Source organism: Jaculus jaculus, chromosome 11 (genome assembly GCF_020740685.1).
Source record: "Jaculus jaculus isolate mJacJac1 chromosome 11, mJacJac1.mat.Y.cur, whole genome shotgun sequence".
Taxonomy (NCBI): domain Eukaryota; kingdom Metazoa; phylum Chordata; class Mammalia; order Rodentia; family Dipodidae; genus Jaculus; species Jaculus jaculus.
The window spans coordinates 77347109-77369957 of record NC_059112.1 but is presented as its reverse complement, the minus strand read 5'-3'; the positions used below and the strand labels follow the sequence as shown (position 1 = coordinate 77369957).

General features: G+C 36.0%; 1 protein-coding gene across 1 annotated transcript in view; it reads left to right on the top strand.

Annotated features, from left to right (window-relative positions):
* The window catches only part of Zbbx (zinc finger B-box domain containing), a 120916-nt gene that overhangs the window by 41795 nt on the left and 56272 nt on the right, over nt 1–22849 (top strand). The window contains exons 8-9 of the mRNA XM_045130251.1: nt 14861–15023; nt 18688–18855. Coding sequence (XP_044986186.1) covers nt 14861–15023; nt 18688–18855 — 331 coding nt within the window. The remainder of the gene's footprint in view (nt 1–14860; nt 15024–18687; nt 18856–22849) is intronic.

Below are 22849 nucleotides of genomic sequence, written 5' to 3'. Positions count from 1 at the left end.
AAATAACAACAAAAAAATTTAAACAAACAAAAACAGCTCAGAGTATTTATCCAAGAGTAGGTATTATCACTACCAGATCCTCTGTCTGTCCCTTAGGCTATGTTGAGCCTCACCCACTCCCTTTATCCTGACAAGAAGAAGGCTAAGATTTCTGGTCTGTTGAGAGTTCCAAGTCAGCTTGTGATCCAGTGAGACCCTTTCCTGGTGTAATCCCAATTACCTCTGCTCCTGCTTGAGTCCTGCTGTTGGTTCAAGTAGGCATGGCCAGATGCCTGGACCACTGCTCTGTTTGCTGGAGCTGGGCCCTGGCAGTGGGGGAGGGGAGGCTGCTGATGCTGCTCTAGTTCTCACTGTCCATGTGTTCTTCTACCTTGTGATGTGCTCCACTGTTGTTCACTGCCATTCTCCCTTCACGTTTCTTGAGTTTGCAGAGAGCTCCGGTGTGAGTGGAAACTCCCCTCACCTGGCTTTTCCTGAGAGTCAAGCCGAGCCTGGCGGCTGGTTGGCTGCCATGCTGCCACTGCGGCTGTCGTCCGTGGGCCTGCCAGCGGTGCTTCTGCCGGCCTGGGTGGGCTCTGGATCTCTCCTACTTCTCCGCTGCCATTAGCTTTCCTATACACCTCACTTTTTAGTGAAAGTGTTTATTTTGCTGGGTTTTCTTTTTCTTTTCTTTCTTTCTTTCTTTCTTTCTTTCTTTCTTTTTTTTTTTTTTTTTTGATTTTCCCCCAGGTTGCTTTGGCATGGTACCTACACCACCATCTTAATCAGAAGTCTAGTGCCCCTTTTTATATATTCCTTGGAATAAGGTTAAAAAGAAATTTTAGAGGATAGTTTAATTGCATACACATCAGTGAAGTTACATCTTGATGACTTTTAGATGCCAAACTTAGGAGAAACTCAGGGAAGGAGAATGAAGACAATTGGATGACAGAGGAAGAAGGAAAAGTCAGCCTTCTTTGTGGCCCAGTAAAGAGTGAGAGCATACGTGGGTCTAGGACAGACAGGGAAACCAATATTGCAGAAAAGTTACCTGTAACAGAAAGGTTTAATACAGAGAAGGCCTTGAATCAGTCTTCTTTAATATTTATGCTAAGGTAATTCTTAAGATATTGACTCATACAGGGCAAATTCAGGGCCTTCGACTAGTGAGAGGACTGGATTAAGTATACACATATAACAAGAGCATTGTTCTTGGAGCACACGCCATATACATTAGTCTATTAGTGAGGGTCGGGTATTACTAGAAATTTAACCAAATTCCTTATGCTATTCACATTCAAAGCCTAGGAAACATGGTGCTGTTACTGACAATATGTTCAAAGAATTATTGAAAAGGTAGCCTTTGTGTTCAGTGTCTATTTTCATTGAAAGTACAATTGAAGTACAAAATTGCATATATTTAATGTACAAAACTTGTTAGATTTTGACATAGATTATATTCTCATGGTGTCATCCAAACAGTGACCACATCTATTCCAAAGAATTCCTGTTCCTTGTTTGATTTGTGCATCCATGCACAGATGTGTGCCTGTGTATGTCTGAGACAAAGGAATGAGGATATGTCACATGGAGCTAGAGAAATAAATGTTAATTGAAATAAAACACAGAAAGGCAAATATTCTATAATTCCATTTATATAGGGTATCTAAAGTACCCAACAATTTAGAAGCAGAAATATAATAGTAACTGCTAATAGTCTGAAAGAAGGGGTAGTGTGTTGAACCTGCTCAATGGGTATGAAGTCAGAGTTAAAACAAAGAGTCTACCCAAAGGATTTGCTGTTCACTATAGCACTTCTGGTAACAATAGGGTATTTTTCCCTGAAGACTGTTTGCACAAGAATGTACTAAAGTAATTTTTTTGTAAAACACTGCATTACAATTTCAGAGTTCAATTTATAGTAATATTTTTTAAATTATACATTTCTTCTTCATTCAAAATATGGCTAATAAAATATTAATTTTGGTGGGGATCTTAAAAAAATGACCAAATGTCAAACTTTTTTTCAGTTAATTGATGCTGGATATTTGAGGAGCCTTTTAATTGGTAGTTGTTTATTTTTTATTTATTTGGTTTTTTAAAGGTAGGATCTCACTCAAGCCCCGACTGACCTGAAAGTCACTATGTAGTCTCAGGCTGGACTCAAATTCATAGTGATCCTTTTACCTCTGCCTCCCTAGTGCTGGAATCAAAGGTGTGTACTTCCATACCTGTCTTCAGGTGTTTATTGATCTCCCATGGATTTTGGCATGTTTTACATTAGTATTGTATTGGTCCTTCTAGTTTATGCCTATTAGTCTGCATGGGATAAAAATTACTCAATTGCAAACATGGTACTATTTTTAAAAGCCGAGTATGACACCTTTTTTATTATGGTTTATTAGTGCATTTACTGTGCTGTGTCTAAAAATCTGTGATTCAAATCCTTGAGTGAAAACATCTGACCCTTATGGAGCTGAAATATGAGTAATTGCTGAAAGCAGCTAACTCATCTGGGTGCATCCATTACCTGTGTAATGTTAGCTGAAAACAATAGTGAGAACTCAGTAAGATAATTGATATAGTACATAATTACATAGCATAAAAACTGCAAAGAAGGCAAGATTCTTGTCACCTTTTTTTATTCTGGCTCATTTCTAAGATTTCACTTTAAATAGACTTTCTGGATGTAATAAGATATGAAAGACACAATTATTTAGACATAAATAATAATATTTTGAAGCCAGGTGGTTTAACATTTTGACAATATATTTGAGTTATTACATTTATTTTTGTCATGTTTAAAAATGTTTTAACTAGATTAGATGTATTTGATTTCATGATTTTCTCATGTGATTTTATGATAGTATTAAATACTGGGTCCAAGTGACTTTTACTTGGTATCATTTATATGATAAATAGAAAAATATATTTATAATAAATTATATATGCCCAGGCCTTTGTTCATCTTAATATATATATATGAAGGGGTAAAATAACAATCCATAAATATGTGATTAAGAAAGCTAATAGAGATCATAGCTTACAGGAAAGGTAGATGTAAGAGTTTCTTATGTTCTGATAAAAGTTATGTGTTGCTGCTATGATCAAGAAACTTCTGGCCCATGAATTTTATATTTCCAGGATGAGATTCCTATCTAGCTTGTGACAAGTACAAATTTTTAAATCACTGATAGTGCTGCACACTCATGAAAATGCTACATCTGTTTTCAGGAATATGATGAGCACACTGTATTTCAAAATGCAGATTATGCTGAGTCCCCTATTGTAATTTTTTCACTCTGAATATTTAATTTTCTCTTGTGTTTTTACATACTCAAGTAAATACTTTTTTCTCTAATTGTATTTTCCTTTTCTAATTGTCTCCTGTATTCAAATTCCTGTCTAGTGCCTGTTGACATTTTCTCTCTCTAATGGGCCTACAGGCATTGTGTTCTTTTTTATTTGGATCATAACAATAAAGTAATTTATGGATATCTTTTTCTTAAACTTTGATGGAGAACTCAGCTAAGAGTGATAAAACCTATTTTGGGGGAATAAATTTGTATGACAATAATCTGTATAAAGGAATTTATGAGAAAAGCAAACTAATCTGCTCTAAGAATAGAAGATATATTTTAATAAAGTAGAAAATTGAGAGTCAGTGATCATCTTTGCATATTTATTTAATGGCTTAGGGTGTTAAAAGTTATGTATTTTTTTAAATAAATGATTTTTTACCTTACAAAGATATTTTTATCAAGTATAAATTTGATAAACTTTTGACCTACTATTGTAGGTCATGCTGACTGTAAAACTGTGTCTGTTTCTATTGCTAGTACGCCCTCCCTACTCCTTTTCTATGAGGCACCTAACTCAGAGAGATTTAGCCTCGGTTTTATCATTGACTTTAGATAAAAGGATCCTTATCCTATCACACTGCCATGTAGTCAACCTGTGGAAACAGAAATATAAACGTGCTGGCAAAACAACCTGCAGTGACTTTTAGGATAAGTAAATCTTAAGGAAATGGATTATTTTAATGCAAATTAAAACATTCTTTAGTGAGCATGTCCTGTTGCTTAAAATAACATACGATTGGTTAAAACCATCCTATTTTGGAGAACTCCTTGTTCAATTAACAAAACTTGAGAAGAACTTATGGTTGAGGGAAGGCCCCTCAGATTTCATGGCACCTTGAAACCAGATCTTTCAGGCAGCACCTTCTTTACATTGCTAGCATATGGCATGAGGGCCTCTGCTTCCTTGTCTGTGATGCACACTCTGTAGTAATCTGCTCCTAATACATGTCATTTTCATCCTGGTAAAACATGCGCTACAGTGTAGCCTCCTATTATGATCAATCAGTTGTTTAAAACTATGGAGTGTGTCTTTACAGTTGCTCAATCTACACTCATAGTTTTCCCAGATAGCTTTAACATCAGTGGAATGCAAGGTTGTCAAAGACATCAAAATAAAAATTTCACTAATGGGATGCATGCCTATAGATTTTCATCTTTTTAAACAGTCTTATATATTACTATGAGTTTTGGATTTCATTATAAGAAAGCAAGTTGCTGGTTATTCAAAACACCAATGATTTATATAAGAAAACATAACAATCAATAAAACTCCAGTGCTGTATGGACATGATTCCCTCCCTTAACACTTACTTACACATGAGGCAGTTCCCCTAAAAGAGACCAGATAAACAATATACTTGGGAAATATTTCTAATGAGAATGGAATGGTTTCTCAAAAGTCATATTTTGAGGCTGGAGAGATGACTAAATGGTTAAAGTCACTCATTTGCAAAGCCTGATAAGATGAGTTCAGTCTTTCCCATTATCTATGTAATGCTGAACTTCAGGTGATGCATGCCTCTGTGCTCTGGATGTATTGACCGTGGCGGGAAGTGGAGCCAGAATAATCCAAAGCTCTTCAGCTGGGTACATTTATGTTCTTTTGCATCAGAAGGAGACTCTGTCTCAAAGAAGGTGGAAGAAGAGCCCAGACACCTTGAGGTTGTCCTCTGACCTTCACATGCATGCAATGGCACATGTGTGCCCATACACACATATACATGCACTTAAATAAAAATGAAGAGCCATCTCAAAAAAGACAATTAGTGTTTAAAAACTTTAAATTAAATTTATTTTTAAAAAGTTTTAGGATTTTAGCTTGAAATTGTACATTTTAATGTGTAAATTTAAGACATAAATGTGCTCATCTTAGAGTGATAACACAGTGAAAGCTAAGTCCCATTATATTTACCAATCATTATAACCTATAGATTTATAATTTTTCTGAGTCATTCAGTAATACAATTTTATATGGATGGTTATATCTTTCTACTTCTGTATCTAGTTGAGATTACTTATTTTATTTATACTGCTAGATCTATTTTAGAAAACTCAAATGAAATAACTTTTCTATAGAAATTAGAATTGTGAGCTTTTTCAAAAAAAAATATTTATGCATTTGCAAGAGAGAAAGTCACAGAGAGAGAAAGAGAGAGAGAGAGAGAGAGAGAGAGAGAGAGAGAGAGAGAGAGAGAGAGAGAGGGAAAGAGAGAGGCCAAATGAACTCTATACACATTTGCTACCTTGTGCATCTGGCTTACTTGGATCCTGGGGAATCAAACCTGGATCCTTTGGCTTTGCAGGCATGCACCTTAGCTGCTAAGCCGTCCCTCCAGACCAGGTTTATTTTTAATATATTTTTAAATGTATAGTTACTTTTATTACTTTTTTCTGAGAAGAGTCTTATGTAATCCAGGTTTGCCTTAAACTCACTTTGTAACTGAGTATGACCTTGAACTTTAAATCCTCCTACCTTTACCTCCTGAATATGAGGGTTACAGTCTTATGTCACTATGCCCAGTTTATGTGGTGTTAAGGATCAAGCTCAGTTGATAGAGTGCTTACATACACAATCTGATAGGTATACTTTACAGAGTTACAACCATAACCCTGAAAGTCAGTTTTTAATAGAAGGCTGTGTTTACAAGAAATATCTTCTAAAATGTTGTAAATGGAAATTCAGTGGACACTCTCTGGAAGCAGCTACAGGCTGCCTGGAGTGGTGAATGTCCATAATCCTAACACTCTGCAGACAGAAGTAGGAGTATCACAACTTCAAGGCCAGCCTGGAATACATAGTGAGAACCTGTCACCAATCCAAACTACATCTCAATAAAGGAGATATTCTTATTTCTTTCTCTCTTTTTTTTTTTTTTTGGCAAACTTTCAAAATAAATTAGGTGCAAGCTATATGTGGGTTCAGTTTGGAGGGAACTTCCTGCTCATTTATGGAGGCTATGTCAACTTGACCATCAATGTTCATTACTGGGAAGCCAGAGGGTCTGTTAGATGACAGTAGTAGGTACAGTTTTGAAGTGCTTGCACTATTATGGACCACATCATTTTTCAAACTAAAACTTTTACACTTGGACCTTAACTTTTTCAAGGTGCCATCCATCCCAAAATGCTATAAAATATCAACTCTTTTTACTTTGATTAATGCCACATTGTCAGAGTGATGGATTCTTCTAGAGTGTAATTTGAAAGATAATATCATACTGGGGGGGGGAGAATTTGGAGGAGCTACCAGATGAAACTCCACCAGCACACCATGTAGTGAAGGATGTGGGTGATTCTGCAAATACCTTCAGTAAATCATGTTCTCTGGCTCAAGTTTAAACTTCCTTCCTAGAGTGAAATGTATGATGTACTGTGAGCCTTGAAGGCTGTTTTAGTTTGATCTTAAAATATTTTTAACACATAGAACAGCCACCAGGGAAATTTTATTCAATTTCTGTCCTCTTTTCTTGATCCCACCTATTACTACTGCTGTATTTAAATATTCATATTCAGAAGATCAAAAGAAAATTGAGTTTTGAAGTATGACAATATTTCATTAAGGCATTAATGTACATTGTTATACTTTATATATATGCATATATATATAATACTTTATATATGCATATATTGATAATATTATATATGCATATTAAATATAATTATCTATTTAAATATAATAATCACAATGTACTTGATCATTGACTGCTTATTAATGTGATAATTGTTAGATTATCAAGTACAAGATAATGCATTTCATGTTACAGATGTAGATGTTGTTCATTTTATTCTTCTTTTTAAATATTTATTTATTTGGGAGAGAGAGAGAGAGAGAGAGGGGGAGAAAGAGGCTTAAAGAAACAGAATGGACATGCTGGGGCCTCTAGCCACTGCAAACAAACTCCAAAAGCATGTGCCACCATGTGCATATGGTTTACGTGGGATCTGCGGAATCAAACCAGGGTCCTTAGGTTTTATAAGAAGTGCTTTAACTGCTAAGTCATATCTGCAGCCCAAGATGTGTTTTTCTAAATAAAGACAAACATTTTCAGCAATATGTTTCAAAATTTTAAGTATTGTCATTACTGGAAAGAATTTACATTTTTATATATTAATATTATGGGATTATAATTTATTTTTATATACTTGCCCAAATATACAAATGAACAGGTTAGTACAATTGAATGATAAATAAAATTTTGCATAGTCATTGGGTTTAGCTTCATGGTTTTGTGGAGTTTTTAAAGGAAGAAACAATAATATCAACTAGAAATATATTTCATGCAATTTCAGGAAACTAAAGCTAAAATAAATTGTTAGTGTTGTGAAAGGAAAATAAGCTAAGCTCCAAGAGACTTTGATTCCTTTCAAATATGAATATTTTTGTGACCACTTGATTTTATCAAGACTTTCTGAATTCAGATTCTGTTGGCCACACATTAGGAGACTTAAATATGTACCTTCTTTCCTTGTATGATGACATGGAAAATGAAGAGAAATAAAATATACATCCAGTCTTTCACTGAAGAAAATGAATATTTAAAATTTGTATAATATCCTAGTAATGAACATTCGCAATTATGGGAATGCTATTTATTTCAGGTCTGTGATAAATTAAGAAAGCCTGAAAATATTCATATCAAGCTGAGCTTGGTGGTCCCTGCCTTTAATTCTGGCACTTAAGAGGATCATTGTGAGTTCAAAGCCAGCCTGAGACTACATAGTGAATTCCATGCCAGCCTAGGGTAGAGCAAGACCTTAACTCAAAAGAAAAAAAATCAGAGAAAAAAATTTTTTTTAGTTATCCAGAGATTTTTATTGGTGTGTTTTCATGTACAGAGTGTTGTGTTTCATATAAACAAATTCTCTCAAATATCTCTTGTATGCTTACCACATTCATCCCCTTCCTTTTGTCCACCCTTACACAAGTCTCTATCCTTCCCTATCATCCCTTCTTCCTTCATCACACATGTACGCACACATACATGCAAAGTATATATATATATCGTACACACAAACACACATACATGTGTGTATATATATATGTGTGTGTCTGTGTGTAGATATATATTATATATATAATATATTATATATATATTATAATATATATAATATAATAATATATATTATATATTATATAATATTATATATTATTACATATATATATATATATGATTTTAGGTATTAGAAAACTTGGATCCACTAATGAAAGATATATTTGTCTTTCTGTATCAGACTTATTCCACTTAATATGATTATCTCAACTCAAATCTATATTCTAGGAAATGACATAATTTAATTTTTTGCGCTCAATAAAACTACATTTGTGTGCGTGTGTGTGTATGTGTGTGTGATCTTAATCCGTGCATATGCTGGTGAATATCAAGGGTCATTACTTCACTAGGTCACTGTGAATAGTACTGCAGTGATGTGTAGGTGCCTCTCTGCTGTGTAGAAGTTGAATCCTTTGGGTACATGCTCAGACGTGGTATAGTTGGGACATAGAGTAGTTCTTCTTTTCAATCTTTATGTGTATATGTGGGTTCGTTTGGGCATGTATGTGCAGTTGTGTAGGTGAGTGTGGCTGCACATGTGTCATGGCACATGTGGGGAGGTCAGAGGACAACCTTGGGTGTTAGTTGTAGCATTCTGTCTTGCTTGAGGCATGATTTCTCATTGTTCCTCATTACATACATGATGCTGGCTGGTCCATGAGCTTTCAGGGGTTCTCTGTCTCTGACCCCATTTGGGTTGAAGGAGAGTAAGGTTACAGATGTGCAACTCTCTGTCCAATAAGTAACTTCTGTGGATCCAAACGTAGGTCTTCACCTTTGGGGAGCAAGTGCTTTGCTAGCTGACCCTTCTCTCCAGACCATGATTCTATTTTTATTTTTTTTTGAAACTTCATCCTGATTTCTGTAGTGACTGAACCAGTCTACATTTCTACCAACATCATATAAAAGATTTCCTTTTCCCCATATCCTTCTTAGTATTTTTGTTTGTTTTTTTAATGATAGCCATTCTGTCTAGGGTGAGATGGAATCTTAAAATATTTTTAATTTTTATTTCCCTGATGATGAAGGATTTCATGTTCATTAGTCTTTTGCACTTCATATTTCTTTTTTTTTTAAATTTTATTTATTTATTTATTTGAGAGTGACAGACACAGCGAGAAAGACAGATAGAGAGAGAGAGAGAATGGGCGCGCCAGGGCTTCCAGCCTCTGCAAACGAACTCCAGACACGTGCGCCCCCTTGTGCATCTGGCTAACGTGGGACCTGGGGAACCGAGCCTCGAACCGGGGTCCTTACGCTTCACAGGCAAGCGCTTAACCGCTAAGCCATCTCTCCAGCCCTGCACTTCATATTTCATGAACTCTTTCTTCCTTTCATTAGCCAATTTAATGATTTGATTCATTCCTTAGTATTTTACTCTGATTTCCTTATATATTATAGATATTATAACTTTGTAATATCATAGCTAGAAGTAATTTCTTGAATTCTGTAGCCTGTCTCTTAGCTCAATTAATTGTTTACTTTGCTATACAGAAGCTTTTTAATTTCATGCACAGCACTTGTCAGTTCTTGCGATTAATATCCTGAGCTATTGGAGTGTTTCTTCATGGTTTCCTCTAACAGTTTCAGTGCTTGAGGCCTACATTAAGGTCTTTGATACATTTTTAATATTTTATTTGTAAAGGTTGAGAGAGATCTAACTTTGTTCTTTTGCACATGCCTATCTAGTCTTTTTCAGAATGTATTTTTGGCATCTTTGTCCAAAATCAGGCAGCTATAGCTTTGTGGATTTACTTTGGAGTTTACGTTGCTGAACTACATGTCTGTTTTGTGCTGGTATCGTGCTGTTTTGTTATCATTGACTTGCAGTGTGACTGAAACCAGGTATGAGCTATTTATAATATTGCTCTTCTTGCTCAAGATTGCTTTGGCTCTCTGGTGCCTTTTGTGCTTTTATTTGAATTTTAGGATGCTTTTCTATTAATGTGAGGAATATTATTAGAATTTTGATGAGGACTGCATGGTATCTGTAGATCTCTTTTAGTTATAGAGCTATTTTCCCATTATTCATTATGGTGATCTATTATCATGGGTGATCTTTCCATGTTCTAGTCTTCTTCAATATTTTTTTCAGTGTTTCTAATTTTCACTGTAGAGGTCTTCTAGTTCCCTGGATAGACTTATTTCCAGCTATCATTTTAGGCTATTGTGAATGGGATTACTTTCCTGATTTATTTCTCTGTGATCATTCCTTGTAGGTAGAAAAGTACTGACTTTTGTATGTTGATTTTGTATCCTATACCTGGCTAAAGGTGTTTATGAGTTGTAAGAATTTTCTGTCCGAGTCTTCAGGTTCTGTTATGTAAAGAACCGTATCTTCTTTCACTAAGGACATTTTTACTTCTATATTTCCTATTTATACAAGTTAATTCTCTCATGTATCTAACTGAGTTAAGTAAGATTTCAAGGACTATATTAAATAAGACTGGAGAATATGGGCATTCTTGCCTCATTCTTGATATTAGTGACAATGTTCTGAGCTCTTCTTCATATAGTCCTGGATAAGGTTTTGTTGTATGTAGCCTTTATTATGTTAAGGGTTGTTTCATATACTCTTAGTTTCTTCAAAGCTTTTATCATGAGTAGATGTTGGACTTGTTAAAGTATTTTTCTGCATCTTTTGAGATGATTGTGTGAATTATGACCTTTAGTCTATTAATGTGATGTATTATGTTTCTTAATTTTTAGATGTTGAACCATCCTGACATTGCTAGAATGAAGAGTAACTAACATATCATGGTGAAGGATCGTTTTGATGTGTATTTGAATTCAATGTGCAAATATTCATTGAGCATTTAGCATACATGTTTATTGGGGATATGGACCACTGATGATTTTCTTTCTCATGACCTTGCTTGGCTTTTATATGCTATTTTGGCTTTACAAGAAGAAATTGATGGTGTTCCTTCCCTTTTTGTTTTATGATGCAGTTTGATGAGGTTTAGTCTTCTCTTTGATTAATTCGGGCTTACTTTCTCTCGCTCTGCTTGGCTGAAGCCTCTTCTTCCTGGCTTGCCTTTTCCGAGAACCAATGCTTTTTTGTCTTTCATTAGTTCTTGGTACTATACTTCTTGTTTCAATTTCAATATCAGCCCTGATTTTTATTCTTTCTTTCCATGTTCTGATTTTTTTTCTTGTTTTTCTAAGACCTTGAAGTATATCACATACTCACTTGTTTGAAACTTTTTAACATAAGCATTCACAGCTATTAACTGTTATCTTAGAACTATTCTGCTACTCTCTTTGTATACAGTAAGTTCTTACATATGTGAAATTTTATTTTTTTTTGTATTTGTGTTTTTGATATTTTAAAACCCTAAGAATTTTTAATTTTTTCTTCTGAGTTATATTTTAAATCTCTCTATTGATTATTGCTTTGTGATCAGACAAAATACAAAAAATTATTTCACTTTTCTTGTATTTGTTAGGACTTGCTTTGGTATTCTACATTGTGGCCTAGTTTAGAGAAAGATCCTTAGGTTGCTGAGAAGAATGCATATTATGCAATTGGTGGAATGTTCTGTAGATAGCTATTAAATCCATTTAGTCTATAATGTCATTTAACCCTGCTGTCTTCATTGATGTGCCACTTTGTGAGAGTGATATATTGAATTCACCCAATATTATTGTTATGGAAGTCAAACTAAATATGTCTTTATATCCATTTGCATATATTTTTAAGTAATTCAGCATGCAGATGTTCAATTTATATGTGCTTAGAATTATACTATCTTCTTGATGGATTCCAGTCTTAGTCAGTATGTAAAGACTCCCTTTAATCAAGCTAATTTTGGTTTAAAATTACTTTTTTCATTTTCTATTAGCCTAGAGTGTTGTTTCCCCATTTTTCAACTATGGCAGTGTTTTTCTTAATCAGTCAGGTTTGTTTCTTGTAGGTAACATATAGATGGGCCATGCTTTCTTAAAAATATTTTATTTTTATTTATTTATGAGAGAGATAGAGAGAGAGAGAGAGAGAGAGAGAGAGAGAGAGAGAGAGAGAGAGAGAGAATGGGTGCGCCCGAGCCTCCAGCCACTGTAAAAGAACTCCAGTTGCATGCGCCCCCTTGTGGATCTGGCTTATGTGCGTCCTGGGGAGTCAAATCTGGGCCCTTTAGCTTTACAAGTAATCACCTTAACCACTAAACCATCTCCCCAGCGTGAGTCATGCTTTTTGCTAAAATATATATATTGATTATTCTTAAGCAGAAAGGGACAGACACAGGTAGAGACAGAGTGAGTATGGGCAAGCCAGGGCCTCTAACCACTGCAAACAGACTCCAGATACATGTAAACCCCTGTGCAACTGGCTTTATGTGGGTACTGGGAAGTTGAACTTAGGTCATTAGGTCTTAAAGGCAAGCACCTAAACGCTAAACCATCTCTCCAGCCCTTGGTCATGCTTTAATTTTAAATCTTTTAAAATTTAAAATGAGGAATAAGCTCGATCACTCTGATTCTTAAAAACAAAGTTCAAATACAGGTACATATATAAGGCTTTTCATTAGCACTGACATAAATTTATTGTAAAAAGGACTACTTAGATCGATATGTGCTTGTTGATAATCTCTGGGAGAATTTCAAGCAAATTCCATTGGTCTATACATACTTTAGATACCAGTAAAGGTGTGTAGGACACATTTGTCATATTGTCAGAAGCAACTTTTTAATTCAGTATGAAATAACACCAGTTAATTTGATGTTCACTAATTAGTTACAGATTCAGGCTGCAGTATATCTAATCAACTTATAAAAAGGCCATAACTTAGAAGTTTCATTGTAATATTAGCTATTTAAATTGGTTATTTACTAGATGGTTCTTTTAAAATAGGAACTTTTCCATGAGAAAAAACCAAAATAGTGACTTCTGATCCCTAGTGAATTCCTCATCAGTCTTGATGACATTTCTTGAGAAGTACAACTCTGTTTTTGTCTTCCGGATGCCAGATTTTTATATAGCCTCTAAAAACACTAAGTCTCCCCCAACCCTGGACTTCATTTGAGCTCATACAGGGTCTGGAATCTGGAAGGGTCATTGGACAGAGTAGCCTACTAGCTGGTAAGAGAGTGTTTAGAGAATGGGGTTTTCTGAAGAGATGCTTGTCTGGAGACATGCTCTCTCAAGGCACATGCAAATTATTTTTAAAGTTCTCTTATTTTTTTTTTCAATACTGCAGCTCTTTTGTGTTTTTACATACCTTTTTTTAATAGTGAGCTATTTGCTAGTCATTACAAAGGGATCCAAGGTTTTAAAAATCACAGTGTTTCTTTTTGTGACCTTCTATATTAGTTGCTTTTCTTGTTGAAAACTACTGAACGTCTGATAGAGACAACTTAAAGAAGGAAAGAATTCCTCTGGCTTCTAGTCTCAGGTAACACAGACATTATTGAAGGGAATGCAAAATATTACAGAAGCAGGTGGTGCTAGTCACAGCCAGGAAACATGGAGAGATGAATGCTAGTGCTCAGCTCATTTCCTTAATTTTCTGTCTACATTCAGGGTGGGTTTTCTTCCCTCCTTAAGTAATCCAATTTAGAAATTCCAACTTGACTGAGAAGATAGACATGCCCAGAAGTTTGTCTCCTAAGTAATGCCAGATCCCATGGAGTTAACAATCTCATCATACATGGTATGATGAGACAGACAAATACCAAAAGGTGGTTCAAAATCCACGTATTAACTGCTGGTGCTGTTTAGAGTGCCAAAGCCACACGAGGGACAGATACTCTATAATCAGGAACAAGAAGGCCCATGGCCCTGCGAGAGGAATATGGAGATTTCAGGAGAAGCAGGATCATGCCAGGCAACGATAAGGATACATGACGGAAGGGTTTTCCATAAGAGAACCTTATAAACAAAGGCACTAAATGAAGGAACACATTGGACACACCAAGGAACTAGAGATAGAGGCATTTCCTGATATACTTTGAAAAAATATATACTTTCTAAAGATGTTTTATTACCAAGGTGTACTCATTACTGCTAGGCTTCTATTAGATAAGCCAGCATCAAAAGCATAAAGTAACACACCTATCTATTTGAGCCTGGTATGTTGGAAAGGCTAAAACTAACTCATTACATTTACAAACTCCTGGGCCACTTCCCAGCCCTGCCACCCACTCACTAAGGGCAAATTATTTAAACTCTCTGAGTTCCAGTTTCATTATCCCTGAAACAGAGTTAAAAATAGTTACATGCTAGAGTTGCCCAAGTGACTAAATTATATGTTTTAAAACTTCGTAGAATAATATGAGTCCAAGTTAGTATCCTCAGTAGATGACAGCTGTCATCGTTATGATGGTTGATAAAAATTTAAGTCTCCTATTTTAAAAATCAACTAAAGTGTATTTAATGTACTGAGTCATAGAATGCTGAAATGTTTTATGGTTTATAAAACATGCTGACATATTAAGCTTTTCAGTAATACTTGATTCCTTTTTTAATAGGCAAAATCTCAAATAATATCGAATGTATTAGATGTTGCTCATCGATTCATAAAAGAAGTAAATCCAGATGAATCCAAGGGAGGGAATAATTCAACAAAAGAATCCAATAAAAGCCAACATAAACCCAAGTCTCTACTACTACAGGGGAGAAACTCTGAGGTAAGTTGAGAAGCATGGAATAAGGAAATCTATTTCTATCTTACATGACCATGGTAACCCTCACTTACATAAGTAACTATAGATTATTCTTTAATATGGATTTGAAGATGTTTTGACTCTAAAGATATATTTTTTAAATTTTTTTATTTATTTGAGAGCGACAGAGAGAAAGAGGGGGAGAGAGAGAAAAAGAGAGAGAAGAATGGGTGTGCCAGGGCCTCTAGCCATTGCAAACAAACTCCAGATGCATGCACCTCCTTGTGCATCTGGCTAACATGGGTCCTGGGGAATCGAGCCTCGAACCAGGGTCCTTAGGCTTCACAGGCAAGTGCTTAACCACTAAGCCATCTCTCTAGCCCTCTAAAGATATTTTTAAGATTACCTGGTGCCACTGAAAATTGGTCTTTTGTTGAATGGATTTTGACCATATGACTTTCTGGACATTTTTACCCCATCAAAAATTGAATGAGGGGCTGGAGAGATGGCTTAGCGGTTAAGCGCTTGCCTGTGAAGCCTAAGGACCCCGGTTCGAGGCTCGGTTCCCCAGGTCCCACGTTAGCCAGATGCACAAGGGGGCGCACGCGTCTGGAGTTCGTTTGCAGAGGCTGGAAGCCCTGGCGCGCCCATTCTCTCTCTCTCCCTCTATCTGTCTTTCTCTCTGTGTCTGTCGCTCTCAAATAAATAAATAAATAACTTAAAAAAATGAATGAATGAGTATTTGAGGGAAGCATTTAAATAGAAGTTTCAATGCAACATAACAATTTCATATTAGGACTTCAAAGAGGCTGAAAATATTTTTTAAAATGCCAAGTACATTAGGTGATAGACAACTTCACCATTTAAAAGCTTTATATCAAATTTTAGTAGTTACTCCAATTAACTACTTATCCCACACAGTGACAAACTCTTATCTTCAGATACAAACATTTTTAGAATAGACTTATATTGATACTTAAGCAAGAAACAAACTACAAAGTTTGATCTATGTTATAATCTTCTTCCCTTTACATGTCAGTTACAGTTTTTCTGTATTTTAGAGACTGAGACTTGGCTAGTTATAAAACTTGGTACTTAGTGATAAAATTGGGGTTGAACATAAGTCAATTGAATTTCAAACTCAAGTCCACAGAAAATGTATTCTATGCTAGCAGGATTTCTTTCCTGCAGAGCAGTTGTTGTGCTTGAATTTACTGAGAAAGTGGGCACAAGTTCATGGATTTCACTTTCTCCTAAACCAGCGAAGGGTGTGTTATGAATGTACCAGATGAATATCAACCTCATAATAATAATATTATATATCAAGAAGCAGGAGCTATTGCAAATATTTTATGTTTATCTTCTCCTTTTGTCTTTATTAAATATTGTTTGATTTAAATGGGAGTGAAGTGATGGAGAAGTTTTTACAAATTGTTCAAGGTATTGACAGAGGAACTTATGTTTGACCTTAGATTTTCTGACTCCAAATTGCTCACTTTTAAGTGAGATGTAAGAATTAAAGGTTTTGCCAGGCATGGTGGCGCACGCCTTTATTCCCAGCACTCGGGAGGCAGAGGTAGGAGGATCACCGTGAGTTCGAGGCCACCCTGAGACTCCATAGTGAATTCCAGGTCAGCCTGGGCTAGAGTGAGACCCTACCTCGAAAAACCAAAAAAAAAAAAAAAAAAAAAGAATTAAAGATTTTTTTCAAAGGGTTCTTTATGGTAATGCTTTAATTTACCCTATCAAAAGAATAAATTCTCTCCTCATGCTTATTGATCAGTTCATGGTAGACATTGTGTTTAAAGCATTACTTGTCTGATCATATGAAATTATCATGATCACTGTATTTTTGTTTGTGCTGTTATTCGTATGTCCAGATGCAAAACATTCTCCTTGCTAGAAAACTTTGGCATGAACATCTATGTACCTTTGATATTTATGAGAAATACTTCTTGTTTCAATGAATAATTGTTAATTCTACATATTTTATTCTACATATTCTATACAAATAATTTACTCATCTTAACATATCAGTAATTAATTTGGTCATGTCATCTAGGGCTACCTGTTTAAAATCTACTGCAGAAACATAAAAGAAATACCTAAGATTAAGTTCAGCATTTTTTATAGGTGGTATCTGAGCAAGTGTTGTTTACTACCTGGTTATTCTTTAAACTATCTGGGTTGGAAATCACTTTTAGGGTCTATTTCTATTGAGGACATACTAAGTAACTTGTGTTTCTGTGGTACACTGTCTGAGATGAGCTCAAATGTCTGTGTGCAATGTCTAACCTTATACCTTCCAGTGTATCCTGGCTATCCCATTATTTTGCAAGTAAGAGATGAATATCTACTCTTTTGTCTAAAAGATGCACAGAGAAGACTTAATAATTTGATCAGTATAGACAATTCACTTTAGAAAATTCAGTCTTTTAAGTTGACTTTCCTAATTTGAATGTTTGTATATGATTGGCTGATTATCTGGAAAATTTAATTATTTTTCTGTATGGTCAGAGTATATCTATATGTTATACAGAAATCCACCTCCTCTCCTCTACTCCTGCCACTATTAAGCTGAGAATCAAAACAGGGTTTTGTAGCTATACACAAACTTGATGAATAATTCTAACTTGTAACACTTATAATGAGCACACAAAAGGTTGGTGCGTGTGTGTGTGTACATGCATGCACATGTTTAACCAAGGACTGTTGCTGTTGTTATTAAAAAAAAAAAAAAAGGAACACAACCTCACTTGGTTTATTCAAATGGGATATTTAGAATGGGTTGACATGGAGTTAAGTTATGGGGAGAAAAATAGAATAGTTAAAGATTCATGCATGTGGGGAGAGGAGTTTTATTATTTCAACAATATCAGTAAGGAACTCTCTGAGTAGGTGATGTTTGTGAAAACAAATGATATGATGGAATGGTGGTGTGCAAATGAGACACGGCTTGTTCCAGAATTTGTGTATACCTAGGACAAGGTTTTGAAGAGGGGATTAGCTGGAGGGTTGTGTGAACTCCAACATTGTGAATTTTCCTCAGCAGGACAAATAAGGGGAGGAAAGGAAGTGCCAAAATCCAAGACAGAGTCCCCAGTCTTTCCTGTAGTGCCTTGGGAAATCTGGAAGAAACTGAAAATGTCAGAGTCAAAGTAAGGTTTTGAAAACAGAAGTATAGTGTGATATATATTGACAAACAACACTTGCTCTTTCTAGCTTTCATGGTGGCATGTCCACATTCCTAGTGCTTAGTAGGAGACCAAGACGGGAGGAAGGAGCTCAATTTTGAGGCTAGTTTGGGCTATATGAGGCCAAGATCCCATATCAAAATTCCAAAGAAATGTTTAAAAATAAAAAAAAATTAGAATTGCTTTACTGTTGAAGGGATCAAGAAATGGGGGGAAGTAGAAGGGACAGACAATGGTCACAAGGCTTTTGTGGCTTTACAGGGAGAAGAGTGTAAGCAGAGTACTAGGAAGTCGTCATCAGATCTGTGGGATTTTGCATTATTAACTTTTGAACAGACCATTTATAGTGCCAGTAGAGTTTTAAAGAAAACTGTAAAGCATTTAAATGAATATGATCATTCCATTGTTTGATTTACAATGACAAATATTCTTACCCATATTTTAATATGCTAGGAATTCAATAAACATATTTTGCTACATTTCAATTGGTTTAGGTAGGAATTACAACAAAAACTGATGAATGCTCAAATCCAGGAGTTGGGCTCCTATGTGAAGAGCCGTTGGTTGAAGAAGCTTCTGCCCACTCACCTCAGGAAGCTGTGACTCAGTGCAGAGCTGGAACTCAGGAGGACAGCAAGGAACAAAGCCTGCACTCAGCCAAACCAGGTGTGGATAGGGTTATATCAGGCATGCTATAAGACAAAGATGGAATTGTCTTATGTATCTCTATTTTCTGGAAATTCAAAGTCAATGCTTAAATTTAAAATCAGCAATTTGCATGCAGAGCTCAAAGGAGTTGTGTGTATTCACTGTTCATCACAGATGAGTGGTTTAATATATATAAACCCTGAATTGGGCACCGGGGGCATTTACTTTACTCTTGTATTGTAAGTTCAGATTATCGAAAGAATGGACCATTGGATTCTCAGCTTCTGTTCTCCTAGCAAGGCATACATGGTAGTAAAAGCATTCCCTTGTAGAATCAATGTTACAAAACAAAAATGGGCATGTCTAAGCATTGAAAGCAATGAACCAATTGTATCAGTTGCTTTACAAATCACTGTGACCAAATGCTTTACAAAGCAACTGAAGACAGAAAGGATTTGTTTATTTAGCTCAAAATGTGAGGGGAGATAGTCCACCAAGACATGGAAGACATGGCAGCAGGAAACTCCACAACAAACATACTATTTAAAACTATTTATTTATTTGCGTATGTGTATGTGTGTGTGCGCACACGCATACATGTGTGCCACTGTTTTACATTTGTCTTATGTGGGTGGCTTGGGAATTGAACCCAGACCATCAGACTTTGCAAGCACAGTCCTTTAACCATAGAACCGTCACCTCCACCCATAAAAGCTTTGTGAAAAACAAAAGTTAAAATATTACTAAAATAAAATATAGAGAATTCGTCAGGTGGAGGTAGAGAGCGACAATAAATTGACCTTGGAGAGTTTTATTTTTATAACAATGTGGGCAGTGCTGAGCTTGCACTGGGCAGTGTGAGATGTCTGACAGTGCTGTCCTCACCTATAGCTCTCCTCCGTGCACACCAACAACCACGCTTAGCCTTGCAATCTATGCGTGGAGCACGTTCGCTGTCTCTCCTGAGAATCAACAGTCCATTCACTCAGAGGTGGCGAATGTTCTGTCCAAGAGAACATCTTTGTGCATTGGGAGAGGGGGTGGCAACCACGGCACTGAGATCTGTACAGGAGGGCCTGTTTCCATAGTTCAAAACCTGCTAAGCATTGAACGCCCTGATGGGAAGAGACCACAGATGTCAAGTAGTTCACTAGACTTACAGTTTCATCTTGAAGGCAGTCAGTTTCATGGCAGACTTGGGACTCTAAAGGCTCACTCACCCATTAGTCACAGGCTTATAGCTGTCAAGTTCTAAAATTATTCACCAAAGTGTGGCTACTACCCTTCTACACTGTATTCACTAGTCCTCTTGCTGTCTGAATTGCCTGGGGTCTTTCTCCAACCCTTCCTCCTGTAGTGGCCTCTTGTTCTGTGGTGTTTCATGTGGTGACAGTGGCAGATTGACTCCAGGCTTCCTGGTTTGTAGCTTTTCCTTATTCTCAAGCACCGAGGGTGACTGAGTTAAAAAAAACAAACAAACAAACAAACAAAAAAAACTTTCATGGCCAAAGCCCTCTAAATTATGGACAATGAAAACAATTAAAAAGAACAAAAAATGGGCTAAATAGATGGTTTAGTGTCTAAGGCACTTGCCTGCAAAGGCTAAGAACCCATGTTCAACTCTCCAGGTCCCATGTGATCCATACACACAGAGGTGACACTATACAAGGTCATACATATGCATAAAGTGGGACACATGTCTGGAGTTTGGTTGTAGTGACTGGTGGCCCTGGAGTGCCAATTCTCTTTCTCCTTTTCTTTCTCACTCTCTTGCTTAAAAACAAAGGCTGGTCTGTTGGGCTTGCCTCAAGAAAAAAAAAAAAAAAATTACCTCATTTTTATTGCGAAGCAGAGGGATCAGTTTCATCCCAGTGCAGCAAAGGCAGCTATAATTGATAAATACTAATGTTATTAAAGAGAAACCTCATTCCTCTTGATAGTGTAACAAGAAAGGTGACCTGAGTAAAATCTTCTCTCATCAAAGGCTCCGATTTATGGAAATCTAATTTCATGTGTGAAGATCCTGAATAAAGCATGCTATGAACGGAGGCTCTGCTTGAAACCAACTGCCAGAGAAAGTGATTTCCAAAGTTGAGCAGCCAAAGTTCACAAAGACCGCTACAGCTCTGAGAAATGGAGTTCAGACCCATATTGAGCTAGAAGTAGAATTTGATAGCATTGTACACCACACTGCTGACTTTTTGGGCATGAAAAAAAATGTCAAGGCTACAGAAAACTTACAAGGCCAGGGAATGTGTGGCAAGGATGACTTCTTGGCAAAGAGGCCTTAGGAGGCCACTGCATAAATCTGTGAAATAAAAACTCAGTTGAAATTGACTCTATGCAGGACTCAAGGATTCACCTTGTTTCATATGAGACATTGTATGTCCAGTAATAATGTCCAGTATGAAACTAGAATCCAAGTGAAGAGGTGTATGTATGTAGCCTTTTGTCTTCTGGAATGCATGCTTGGTTAACTACACCAGGCCTATATGGCAGAGAAGAAGGGAGAAATAACTGTCAATTCCTAGCAGAGAGGTCAGAGAACATTGAATAGGTGGTGGAAGAGGGAAACTATGATAAACAAATCAACTTGTTCTTCCAAATAACCCAGAAAAATTTAGACACTACTATCTATATTTTGTCCTAGTGTGATTATTTTTTTTTTTTTACCTCTTCCTCTTTTCCATTACCTTATGAGACTAGTCATTATTGCTACCAAACAAAATTTAGGATTAAGTGTGAGATATCACAAAGTTGGGATTAATGAAACACAGGAACTAGAGAACTTGGTTCTCTCTGTTTCATAGGAAGTTATTTTCCAGAAAAAGTTTGGAGGAGAAAAAAATGTAGATGTCTCGATTGAAAATGTGTAGACCATCCATTCGTGATCATTCTTAGCTTTTCCATCCTGACTAGTCTTCAACCAATATTGCTCTATTCTCTATTTTATTGTTTCTCTCTCTCTCTCTCTCTCTCTCTCTCTCTCTCTCTCTCTCTCTGTGTGTGTGTGTGTGTGTGTGTGTGTGTGTGTGTTTATTGTATGCATTTAGGGAGACCAGCTTTGATGACTTCTTCAAACTAGAGCTCATGAATTTGGCTAGCCCAGCTGTCCAGCAAGCCTTAGACATCAACCTGTATTTTCCTCTGTAGCATGTGCTGGCATGCCTACCACTTTATGTGGGTATCAGAATCTGAACTCACGTCTTCAAGCTTGACCAAACAAGCACTTTCTTCACTGAAACAGCGCCCATCAGTGCTTTGAATAGAGAAGTAAGGCTGGCAATGTGGCTGCTCTGAAGAGATTATTACTATTATGAGATTATTACCCTTATCATGATTGTTATGATGAAGGATATTCTTGAAATATTTAATTTCATTGGCTCAAGAATATTATATGTATATGTTTTAGGCATGTTTGAAAATATTTTTCTTTTCATAATATGCTTTATATATTATATTCAAATGAACCTTTACAGTTTTTCTATTGCTCATAGCAAAAAAAAAAAAAAAGGTAGATAGCATTTGTGGATCTGTCACTAATTTTCTAAGTCAACACCCATGCTAATTCCATCTAGCTACCCCTCTGCTTTTCCTATCTTCCCTTCTTCCTTCTCCAAGGTTACAACTAATCTAAGCTTTGCAGTCTTTATTTTGTGAACTTCCTAGATGTTTGCTCAATAATGAATTGGTAAATACACATATATATTTCTACGAACACAATTACGTTATATATATTCTTTTTTACTTATTTCACTCAATATTATGCCTCTAAGATTCACATATGAAAATAAGGATGGTTTCATTTCACTAATTTTCACTACTTGTCTTTACCAGTATATGAATATGACACAGTTTCCCTGGTTAAACACTGATGATTAGTTAGGATTTTTTCTCATTTGTCTTGGACACACAATGCTCTTATTCATATTATTTCATGGGTTTCTAAGTATGTATGCTCTGCACACATTTCTAGGGATGTCAATGCCTGTGAGTATAATAGCTTGGTCAT